At 34.5% G+C, this 12,381-nt stretch overlaps 1 protein-coding gene across 1 annotated transcript; it reads right to left on the bottom strand.

Annotated features, from left to right (window-relative positions):
• Positions 1 to 4,647: 4,647 nt before the first annotated feature.
• Positions 4,648 to 11,582, bottom strand: tmx1 (thioredoxin-related transmembrane protein 1). The gene is made up of 8 exons (XM_058057640.1): positions 11,379 to 11,582; positions 10,920 to 11,035; positions 9,296 to 9,341; positions 8,866 to 8,994; positions 8,677 to 8,722; positions 7,235 to 7,336; positions 7,030 to 7,096; positions 4,648 to 5,543 (listed from the first exon to the last, which is right to left on the bottom strand). Exons 1-8 carry the CDS (start codon positions 11,540 to 11,542, stop codon positions 5,251 to 5,253), a joined length of 963 nt encoding a protein of 320 aa, XP_057913623.1. The 5' UTR covers positions 11,543 to 11,582; the 3' UTR covers positions 4,648 to 5,250.
• Between the last annotated feature and the right edge of the window lie 799 nt (positions 11,583 to 12,381).

Here is a 12,381-nt window from a genome sequence, read left to right as displayed (position 1 = left end):
TGGACTACTATTTATTATTATAGTATTATTTGAGCCCAGGATTTTTGCAGTTTTTTTATGAATACAGAAAAACTTACAAAATTAATATAAAGCAACATTTTTAAGATAATTTAATGTACCAGTGCATCATTTTCATTGGAGTACTATTTTATTATAGTATTATTTGAGTCCAGGATTTTTGCAGTTTTTTATGAATACAGAAAAACGTGCAAAATTACTATAAGGCAACATTTTTAAGAGAATTTAATGTACCAGTGCATCATTTTCATTGGAGTACTATTTTATTATAGTATTATTTGAGACCAGGATTTTTGCAGTTTTTTTATGAATACAGAAAAATTTACAAAATTACTATAAAGCAACATTTTTAAGAGAATTTAATGTACCAGTGCATCATTTTCATTGGACTACTATTTTATTAAATATCTGTAAATTTATAAATCATCATATTATGACTTTTAATGACTATTATTCATGACTCCTTGTTGCCTTCTAGTAATTTTGTACGTTTTTCTGTATTCATAAAAAAACTGCAAAAATCCTGGACTCAAATAATACTATAATAAAATAGTAGTCCAATGAAAATGATGCACTGGTACATTAAATTCTCTTAAAAATGTTGCCTTATAGTAATTTTGTACGTTTTTCTCTATTCATAAAAAAACTGCAAAAATCCTGGGCTCAAATAATACTATATTATATAATAATATAATATAATAATAATACAATACATAAAAAAACTGCAAAAATCCTGGGCTCAAATAATACTATATTATAGAATAATATAATATAATAATAATACAGTATTATTTGAGCCCAGGATTTTTGCAGTTTTTTATGAATACAGAAAAACTTACAAAATTAATATAAGGCAACATTTTTAAGGGAATTTAATGTACCAGTGCATCATTTTTATTGGAGTACTATTTTATTATAGTATTATTTGAGCCCAGGATTTTTGCAGTTTTTTTATGAATACAGAAAAACGTACAAAATTACTATAAGGCAACAAGGAGTTATAATAGTCATTAAAAGTCATAATATGATGATTTATAAATTTACAGAGACTATCTAAGAAGAAAGTGACAGCCAAAAGTACATAGAGAGTACATGAGACGCAGTTTTTTTTTTCTTGAAATACATATAACTTCTTAAAAGATGTACTTTACTAACCCTAAGTAGCAAAGTTCCTTCCTTACATTTTTCAATATGCGGCCCTCGCTTGAAAACAACAGATTTGCTGCCCTCTTGTGGCAAAGGTGGGAAACGTGTTTGTACTTTGTCGCCATCTGCTGGACGTTCACTTCAAAACCATTGCAGGAGTTGATGAAAAGATGGATATGATCATTAAAATCTTTATTTGCGTAAAGTGACACCGCGAGAGTGTCCGAAAAGGGACGTGAAATGGTGATTTAAATCAAATACACGTTGAGTGTGTGCTCACACTTGCTGCTGTGAGTGGAAATATCAACAAATATTGCGCCAAAAGTAGTATCGATGTGGAGGAAATGATGGCCCCTGGGGGGACAAAATGGCTGTTATGTGCCACACAGATAATCTATGTACTTGCTAATTTTAAAGCCATAGAGTATTGTTATATCGAAACCATATAACAGGAAGCAGGAAGCCATTTTTTTTTTTGTAATTGCTTGCTTATTTTCATCTACCAACGAATAAAAGCCAGCACGTTTTCATGTCGTTTATTAAAAGAAATGTCCAAACAAGTGTGAATGCTACAAGCCATAAAGAGCAATCGGGTTCTCTGTCATATAAAAACTACATTTAAACGCAAAAAAAAAAAAAAAATCCTTTCACTCACCACCCGAATGAATGAAGAGTGAATTGTATATCTTTAAAATAAAACATAAGCAAAAAGAACGATTGAAATGTGTTCTAAGTACTAATCCACGATTTATGGGATTTATGGGATTTATGAATCTGGTGAGGATAAGCGGGTACAGAAAATGACTCAGAATTAACAAGTTACTCCACTTTTTTTTTTTTTTTTTTTTAATTCCTGAATCAAGGGTGTGAAAAGTGCAGGCGTGCAAACGTTTTGCACAAGACGACGCGCTGACGGAATGAGGCCAGCTCGTACTGGTGTGGAGACTTCAGTGGAGAAGATCCCATGGAGGACGTTCTCTCCTGGCTCTTTGTGTTTCTCTTAGCAAAGCTTTTGTCCACACACAAAATTATTTTGTTCTTTCATTTTTTTTTTTTTTTTTTACATCAAATTATGCTGAAAATGTCAATTGTGTGGAAAAAAAGTGTTTTGAAATTTGGCTTATTAAAAAGCAATGTTTAAAAATTGACTTGTTTTAAAATTCAGCATATAAAAATTCAGTGCAAAAAAAATGAATCACGTAGTCACATGACACCGTTCTCGCAAGAACTGGAAGTATGTTTTGAAGCACCAAATCTTACACGGAATATTTGTATTACTGAATTACTCAATACATTCATTTTTAGTGACTGCTTTTATTAGTAACTCTAACTTTAGTTTGCTTCAAAATTGTTCTTACAAATAATTTGTTTGTGCTGAACTTATTTTACACTGAATTTTCAGAAAGTAAATTTTAATGAACTGATTTTTTAATGAATGAAATGTATGAAAATGTTTTCATTTTAACAAGCTGAATTTGAAAACAAAGAAAATTTCCCCACAATAAATATGCGCAATAATTATTTTACGCTGAATTTATATGCTTTTAAATAACATTTTTATAATTTTTAAAAAAAAACTTAATTCTGTTATGGAGTTTTTTTCCAGTGAATATTTCTGCACTGAATTTGTTTTACACTAATTTTTTAATGAACTGAATTTCTTATAAAAAGCAAAAACAAAATCTTACACTGAATTTATTTTTTCAATGTATTTGCATTTTTTTTTTACACTGAATGTTTATGAAGTGAATTAGATATACATGTCAAAAAATATGTTTTTTTTTCCCTGAACCAAATCTTAAAACACTGGATTTTAGCACACATTTTGTTTGATGTAAAAAAAAATAAAAATGGAGTTGTTAGTTAAAAAAAGAAGCAAATGACGTAATAGTCGTAGTGCTTTCATTTTTTTTATTAGTAACTGTAACTTTAATTTTTTTAAAGCTGAATTTTGCTTAGAAATTGTTCTTACAAATAATTTGCTTGTGCTGAACTTATTTTACACTGAATTTTCAGAAAGTAAATTTTAATGAACTGATTTTTTTAATGAATGAAATGTATGAAAATGTTTTCATTTTAACAAGCTGAATTTGAAAAAAAATTCCCCTTATTTTATGCTGAATTTATATGACTTTAAATAACATTTTTATACATTAAAAAAGAAAAAACTTAATTCTGTTATGGATTTTTTTTCCAGTGAATATTTCTGCACTGAATTTGTTTTACACTAAATTTTTAATTAACTGAATTTCTTATAAAGGGCATTGTTTACAAACAAAATTGTATACTGAATTTATTTTTTCAATTTATTTGCTTTTTTTTTTTTACACTGAATGTTTATGAAGTGAATTAGATATACATGTCTATATAAATATGTTATTTTTTCCTGAACCAAATCTTAAAACACTGGATTTTAGCAGACATTTTGTTTGATGTAAAAAAAAAGAAATAGAAATGGAATTGTTTGTTAAAAAAAAAAAAGCAAATGACGTAACATAGTCGTAGTGCTTTTATTTTTTTTATTAGTAACTCTAACTTTAATTTTTTTGAAGCTGAATTTTGCTTCAAAATTGTTCTTACAAATAATTTGTTTGTGCTGAACTTATTTTACACTGAATTTTCAGAAAGTACATTTTAATGAACTGATTTTTTTAATGAATGAAATTTATGAAAATGTTTTCATCTCGACAAGCTGAATTTGAAAAAAAAATATTCCCCACAATAAATGTGCGCAACAATTATTTTACGCTGAATTTTTCTTTAAATTACATTTTTATAAAAACTTAATTCTGTTATGATTTTTTTTCCAGTGAATATTTCTGCACTGAATTTGTTTTACACTAAATTTTTAATGAACTGAATTTCTTATAAAGGGCATTGTTTATAAACAAAATCTTACACTGAATTTATTTTTTCAATTTATTTGCATTTCTTTTACACTGAATGTTTATGAAGTGAATTAGATATACATGTCTATATAAATATGTTATTTTTTCCTGAATCAAATCTTAAAACTTATTAGTAACTCTAACTTTAATTTTTTTTCAAGCTGAATTTTGCTTAGAAATTGTTCTTACAAATAATTTGTTTGTGCTGAACTTATTTTACACTGAATTTTCATAAGTACATTTTAATGAACTGATTTTTTTAATGAATGAAATTTATCAAAATGTTTTCATTTTAAAAAGCTGAATTTGAAAAAAAAAATCCCCACATTTGCGCAATAATTATTTTACGCTGAATTTATATGACTTTAAATAACATTTTTATAAAAAAAATGTAAACTTAATTGTTATGATTTTTTTTTCCAGTGAATATTTCTGCACTGAATTTGTTTATAAACAAAATCTGAATTTATTTGCATTTTTTTTACACTGAATGTTTATGAAGTGAATTAGATATACATATCGATATAAATATGTTATTTTTTTCCTGAACCAAATCTTAAAACACTGGATTTTAGTACGCATTTTGTTTGATGTAAAAAAAAAAAAAGAAATAGAAATGGAGTTGTTAAAAAAAGAAGCAAATGACATAACAGAGTCATAGTGCTCCGTCAATAAACAAGCTTTGATGATTCAACACAAAAAAAAAAGGAAGAAAAAAAAAAAAGGCATTCCAAGATTCCGAGCTCCATGAGCGGGTTGGTTCATTTGGAGTGAATACGGTTCCAAAGCGGAGTCGTCTTTATGCGTTTAAATGAACCCGGTGTTGGGTTTTCGGGGGCCATAATGATATATTTATGAAGTCCAGCATGAACGTGTTCCGGTACCAAAGCCTCGTTATTCCAGTGTTTGTGGAGATGGACTTCAAGATAGATTCTAGAAAGAAAAGATGCATAGCAAACAAAACACTGCAAACTCCACCAGTCCAGTTTGTTTCCACCATTTTGGTGTTTTTTTTTTTTCCTGGTGCTGCCAGAGCGCCGCCAGTGTGTGGAGCGAGGGAGGACGAAGGAGGAAGAGGAGGAGCATGGTGGTCTACCTTGGAGGAGGGGGGCCGGAAAGGCAAAAAACCAAAAGCCTCGCTTAGTAAACAATTCCCCCCACCGGTCGAGGAGCACGGGGTCATGTGACGGCGCCACCCTTATGTGTCGTCCTCCTCCTCGTCGTCGTCGTCGTCCTCCTTGTCCTGGCGGCTGAGCGCCACCCTCTTCCTGAGGGCGTCGCCCGACGCCAAGTGCCCTTGGGGCTCCGGGTTTCCCTCGGGGGAGCCCCTATGCCGCCGTCGTTGCGTCCTCCATACGTCGTCGTCGTATTCTTCCTCCTCCTCTTCATCGTCGTCGTCGTCATCCTCCTCCTCGCCATCGGCTTCGTGCTCCTCCTCCTCCTCCTGCTGCTGCTGCTGGATCAGCCTGGCTTGCTCCAGCGTTTGCTTCTCTGCAGATTGCGGGACAAGAATGAGGGGCTAACGGGGGCGACGTCGGGCTGCCGAGTCATGCGTCTTTCGACGGATGTCCGTCCAATGGTCCACCGGGGGTGTCCAAAGTGCAGCCGGGGGTCTTTTGCAACACGCGGCTGTTTTTTTTTTTTTTATTGGTCCGCAGCGTATTATAGAAACATAATTTCACAAGAAAATTGAAGCAGTAAAAATGGAAAAATCGGCAATAATTTTACTAGAATAAAGTCAAATTATTAAAGGAAAAATTTTGAATTTTTGGAAAATTAAGTTGGGGGAAATGTTATACTACTATGGCAATAAAGTATAGAATATTCATGAGAAAAAAGTTGTAATATTTGTTTATATATTTTAAATAGAAATAGACAAAAATGCAGAAGTTAAAATAATAATACAAAAATTGTAAATAAAAAAAATATAGTAAATAATAAATAAAATAGCAGAACATTTTACAACAATAAAGTCAAACTATTAAGAGGGGAAAAAAAGCTGTATTCCAACAAAGAATACACGGGGAGAACATGCAAACTCCACACAGAGATGGCTTGGGTGGAATTGAACCCTGGTCTCCTAGCTGTGAGGTCTGCACGCTAACCACTCGACCGCAGTGCAGCCCGCAATAATAAATGATTTAATAAATTATCAAATAATAAATGAGAAGGAAAAGTGAATTTGTTGTAATTTCATTTAGCAAAAAGCAGCTTTAGGTTTACATGAATAAAGTCAAAATATTAAGAGGAAAAAGTCATAATCGAATGAAATAATAAACTCAAAATATTACACGGTGGATATAACAAAAATAATAGGATGGAGAATATAATGGAAATATTCAGAAAAAATATAGATTTCTATTTTACAAAAACAAAATCGTTGGAAAGTCAAAATAGTAAGAGGAAAAAAAACTGGAAAAAATTTTACAAGAATACATTTTTTATATTATGAGAAAAAAAGGTCATAGATGAAGCCTATAGATGAAATATTAATTTTTTTAAGGACATAATACTATGAGAAACAAAAGCAATAAAAATTGCAATTGGAGGAAAACGTGAATAATAATGAGATAATATTATGAGAAGGGCTGCACGGTGGTCAAGTGGTTTGTGCGCAGACCTCACAGCTAGGAGACCAGGGTTCAATTCCACCCTCGGAATCATCTCTGTGTGGAGTTCCACATGTTCTCCCCGTGCATGCGTGGGTTTTCTCCGGGTACTCCGGTTTCCTCCCACATTCCAAAAACATGCTAGGTTAATTAGCCACTCCAAATTGTCCATAGGTATGAATGTGAGTGTGAATGGTTGTTTGTCTATATGTGCCCTGTGATTGGCTTTGGACACCCCCGTACTGACACACACAGAGCTGGAATTTTGGGGGGGCTCATCATGTTTCTTCCTTCCATTGTACTTTTTCTGTTTTACTGATCCTTTACTTCCAGGCTGTAAAACTTTGATGAAAAAAAATCAAACTCACTCTGGTAGTAGTCAGGAGAGGAGAATCGTCTCGAGGGGAAGACAAAGTCGGCGATGAACACCAGCAGCTGAAAAAGACAAGGATGATAACTATTTTTTTCCATAGGTTGCTTGGTCCATGTGACTCTGTGTCTGTAAGTAATGTGCCATTTCAGACAGCAGTGCTGTTTCATTCAGACTCTAACCATAGCCAGCTTCTCCCTTACCAGTCCGAGAGCGAGGCCGGAAAACAGCGTAGCCAGGCCGAAGATGACGTACGAGCCCCACACGGGAATCCCCAAGTGTTCCGTCATGTAGTTATGGCAACGCTGGAAAACAAACATTAGCAGCAGCCGCAATATAAGTGCGATGATGACTTGATTCTGCTAATATCGTATCGTTTTCCCCAACTTCTTTTTCCAAAATGAGCAAATTTAGTCTTTGTTTTGTCGAAATGACATGTTTCTTTACCTAGTATGGTCATATCACCTCGTACTTTGGTATGTGACAAAAAAATATTTTAATTTAAAATAAAATAAAAAACTTGAACTATATTAGGAAAGCAGGAAGTGAACAAATGTAAGTTACTGATTGTAAAAGTACCAGATGGAGGGGTAGGATTTAATAAGCTTTGCTTCTTCCTACTCCTTTTGGACATGTGGAACTGGGAACTGATTATGGGATGCATTCAATTGTAATCTGATGCATGTTCAAATGAAATTAAACCATTATACCATAATAATATTATGACTTTATTCTGGTAAGATGAATATTCCTTCGCCAATATCCTCCCAAACCTACTTCGTTTGGTTGAATTTTTTTTTTTAATTTCTGAAATATTTCAACTGTTCTAAAAATGACTTTTTTTCATTTAATATTTTGACTTTATACGCCAAATATTCAAATTCCCCCAAACCAATTCTGAAATACGCGCAACTTTATTCTTTTTATTTGTTTCTCATAATACTACGACTTTTGAATTTTTTTTCCCGTAATATTTAAACTTTGTGCTTCTTTTCCTCTTTTCGTATTCTCTTAAAATAATTAATTTTACCCAAGCAAAATGATCAACTTCATTTTTTTTTGGTTTAGTTTCTCATATTACGACTTTAGAAAATAACAATTTTTTAACATTTCAACTTTATGCTTCCTCAGAAAATTCTAACTTAAATCCATAAAAAAGACAATTTTTTTCTCGTAAAATTCTGACTTTATTCTCCTAATATAACTTTTTCCCAACCTAATTTTCCAAAGGGTTTTTTTTCTCTCATCATAATACCACTTTAGGATATAACATCTTTTTACTTAGTAATATTTAGACTTTATTCTAACAAAATTCTGCCTTTTTTCCACAAAGATTATGATTTTTTTTTCTGGTAATATTATGACTTTATTCTCCCAATACTTTGACTCAATTCTCAAAATTACTGCTGTTTTTTTCCCCCATTTCGTCTGTGGTTTACTTGTTTAAATTGTGATGGAAGCGTGAATAAAGTCTCCTCTTTTCTGACCTACTGCACGGGAGTACAGTACAGGAGGGAGTGGAAATAAAAGTATCGTTTACCTCTTGTAAGTTGATCTTTCTGTCATTATAAGGTATTATTGTAGTATTTTCTTCAAGTACTGTGGCTTTGTGCAAGTGAGAGTACCACAAGAAGGTCTTACTTACCCTTATGAACATGGAGAGCTTGAAGAGAGCGGACATTGAGTTCATTCTGCAGAAAAAAAACAAACAAATAAACAATCAGAAACTAATTTAAGAAGTTTTCTTCACCGGCGACATCAAACACGACAAAGGCGGTCTGAAGTTATTTTTGCGCTGTGATAACGGTCGCTTCCTGTCGTCACGGCAACTCACAGAAAAGACGACGGCCCGAACCAGGAGGAGACCGGCTCCACCGCTTTCCATTTTTGAGCGTCGATGTAGCTGAGGAAGTCGTCTTTGGTGCGAGCGCCCTGGTACTTGCGGAAGATGCCGTCTTTGCAGCTGGAACACACAAAAAAAAAAATGGGATAATTTATCCAAAATGACGGAACAACGAAAGAACTAAGACACAGAGAAGCAATATTATTTCTGAACATGATTCAGCATTTCCCGCAGGACTGCGATCTATTTGTGGAGGCTTCATCATCATGTCCCACTGGTTATGCAAATGAGACGATGACATCACCCCAAATACCAAACACCTCAAATACCTCAAAGTCCTGTGGGAAACTCTGTGCTGTAGTCAATATTTACAATGGCAGTGCAGATAATGAAAACCAAACAGGAAGTGGAAACAACTTACTGGTAAATTGTCGGAAGTGACGTAATGATGAATCTCCCGCTAAGACCTTTGAGAGAGAAACAGTTATTATATTTTTTTAAATAGTACTTGAAGCCAATGTAGTACTTTTAAGTGCGCTAAATGCAATATATTAAGTTCTAAGTGACGTATTTCTATAACGCTTCATATTAACTCACTAGCAAGATCTCATAGTGTATATGATGGATCTGCGCGATCGATCGAGATGGATCCATCGTTAGCGCACAAATCGATCGATTTCTGCGCTCACGATCGATGGTATATTACTGCGCTAGGAATGGATGTGTGTAGTTTGTTTAGATGCCAACAGATGGCAGCGTTGAGCGTTGTTACTTACAAGAATCAACAAGAAGTCGATGCATGCAAATTTCAAATCTTTGATTAATAACCGTAATTTCCGGACTATAGAGCGCACCTGATTATAAGCCTCACCCGCTACATTTTTAGAGGAAAACCGATTTTGTACACATGTATATAAGACGCATGTGCCCACATTAAAACATGTAAACATATTTACAAAGAAAGACGGTACACAGAGAGAGTTTTTAAAGTTTTAATAATATAACTTAACAATAATAATAATAATATGGGCGGCACGGTGGTCTAGGGGTTAGCGCACAGACCTCACAGCTAGGAGACCAGGGTTCAATTCCACCCTCGGGCATCTCTGTGTGGAGTTTGCATGTTCTCCCCGTGCATGCGTGGGTTTTCTCCGGGTACTCCGGTTTCCTCCCACATTCCAAAAACATGCTAGGTTAATTAGCCACTCCAAATTGTCCATATAGGTATGAATGTGAGTGTGAATGGTTGTTTGTCTATATGTGCCCTGTGATTGGCTGGCGACCAGTCTAGGGTGTACCCCGCCTTACGCCCCAAGACAGCTGGGATAGGCTCCAGCACCCCCCGCGACTCTCGTGAGGAAAAAGCGGTAGAAAATGAATGAATGAATAATAATAATAATAATAATATATGCTTTTATTACCTCTGGAAGCTTTTTTTCCGTCTTTTTACATTGCTCCAGTTCTTCCCGCTGCCGTTTCCAGCGTCTCACCATCGATATGTTTATGCCAAGTTTACGTGCAGCAGCTTTATTCCTTCTTTATCGGACAGCTCGATTGCTTTCAGCTAGAAAAGCTGCGTCATATGCCTTTCTTTTTGCATTTTCCATGATGAGGGGTATGTTCACGTTAATTTAATTTACGCACAAGACAAGAAGTTGCGGTCTTCCTCGACGCATATATATTCCACCGGTCTTAATCTTAACCTTTTCTACTCGAGAGCCCCTGGCGACCATTAGAAAAATTACAAAAGTCCGGAATTTACGGTATATGCATCGTGAGCGCACGATGTGAGTGCGTTAATGATGGATCCATCTCGGGCGCAGCGCTATCGATCGATCGTGCAGATCCATTGTTTCATTTCATATTGTCTGCAAACTGTATTTGTATATAACTCTGGGTAAAATTGTTGATTTGCTTATATTGTTTATTTTTTTTATACTGTGTATTTTGTACTGCTTAACTGTTTCTTGTAATACTACAAATTTCCCCACTGAGGGACGAATAAAGGCATAACTTATATTAAAACCGAGTGTAGTGACCAATACCTGGTTGCTCCGTCACGTCCACCTTGGCTATGTTGACCCCCATGTCCTCCCCCCAGTCCGCAAACTCCTTCCAGACGGGCTGTAGCTGTTGGCAGGCAGGACACCAGGGTGCGTAGCTGCGGGGTGCAAAGTGTGACCGGGTGAATACACCAACGCGTATTTTAAACAAGTGCTAAACTCAACTAAACAAAGTTGAAATGACAACTACTGTGCTAGGATAGTTAGCTAGTGTTAGCTAGCTACCTAGCTAGCTAGTACACAACTCTGGCTATAGCCCAAATGTCGCTTTCATGCCATGACGAGTGTTTTAATGTTATGGTACCAAAACGAGTAAATAAAATGGTTAACAAGCGTGTTTTAATTTAAGAATTGAGAACATTCGAGTTCCATGTTAGACGATATAAATATTAGCCATGTGGCTCGCGGCTTAGCTAGCTAGCTAGCAAAAGGCTACATTACAATTCAATCATCCATTCTCCGGTCAGGATATCCTCCCAGTTGCCGTCGGTTACTTCCCGGAGGCTGTCCCGCTTGGCCGACACCGGCACCGCTGTGAGGCACACGGCCAAAAGTAAACAACACAGCAACGGGCGATGTTTTGGTCGCTGACAGGAGTGGAACATGGTGGCGCCCTGCTCTGTTTGCTAGCTAGCGAGAGAGCAAACCGCGACATGTACTACAGTCATGCTGCGTTCGGGGAAATCCGTCATCTTACTAAAAACGCTCAGTCGCCGGTCAAGGCGAGGTGAGATCACAACAACAAAATACGTTATTAGTCTCGAAGGACACATTGCTAGTTTGATAAATCCGTAAGTACTATCGAACAAATTTGTTGTCCAGCAACCTTATCGTCAAACAATTGTCCTGTTGTCCTTGAACGCACCGTTGCCGTACAGTACAATAGAGTACAGTACTCATTCTTAATACGTCTTTTTTCAAGCAAATATGTTTTACACATTCCCTCAAATTTCACAATACATTTAAATCATCTAAAAGGCATCTAAAAGGAGAAAAAACGTTTTCCAAACAGCTCGTTTATTTTTATATTTATGTTGTTTATCTCACCAGCAGGTGGTGACATTGATTTTAAATACATTTAAAATTTCTATATAGCTAATACAAATAATAAAAATAGGACTCACTTATTATTATTAAGTCGTATTTATTGAGCTTTTCTTATATATATTATATTTAATATTATTATATTATAATTATGAAGTATAATTTATGAATTATATTTATATTATTCTATTATAAATTATAATTATTTTTAAATAAATACTAAATAACTTATATTATTATCTATTAATTGCATTTTTTTATTTAGTTTTTTTAAATTAATCGTTTATTTTTATATTTCTGTTGTGTATCTTACCAGCAGGTGGTGACATTGAGCTTAATATTTGTTGCAATAAGATTTTTCTAATTAATCATTTTTATTTTTCCATGGTAGAATTGTGTA

This window comes from Doryrhamphus excisus, chromosome 19, assembly GCF_030265055.1.
Source record: "Doryrhamphus excisus isolate RoL2022-K1 chromosome 19, RoL_Dexc_1.0, whole genome shotgun sequence".
NCBI lineage: Eukaryota > Metazoa > Chordata > Actinopteri > Syngnathiformes > Syngnathidae > Doryrhamphus > Doryrhamphus excisus.
This window is presented reverse-complemented; position numbering and strand designations above follow the sequence as displayed.

Excerpts from the sequence above, each read along its gene's own strand:
- tmx1 (XM_058057640.1), bottom strand. The coding sequence starts at position 11,542 with ATGTTCCACTCCTGTCAGCGACCAAAACATCGCCCGTTGCTGTGTTGT. Across the intron at positions 11,036-11,378 it reads GGAGAATGGATGATTGAATT|CTACGCACCCTGGTGTCCTG; the intron begins GTAATGTAGCCT and ends TGCACCCCGCAG. Across the intron at positions 8,723-8,865 it reads TTCGGGCCGTCGTCTTTTCT|AATGAACTCAATGTCCGCTC; the intron begins GTGAGTTGCCGT and ends TTTTTTCTGCAG.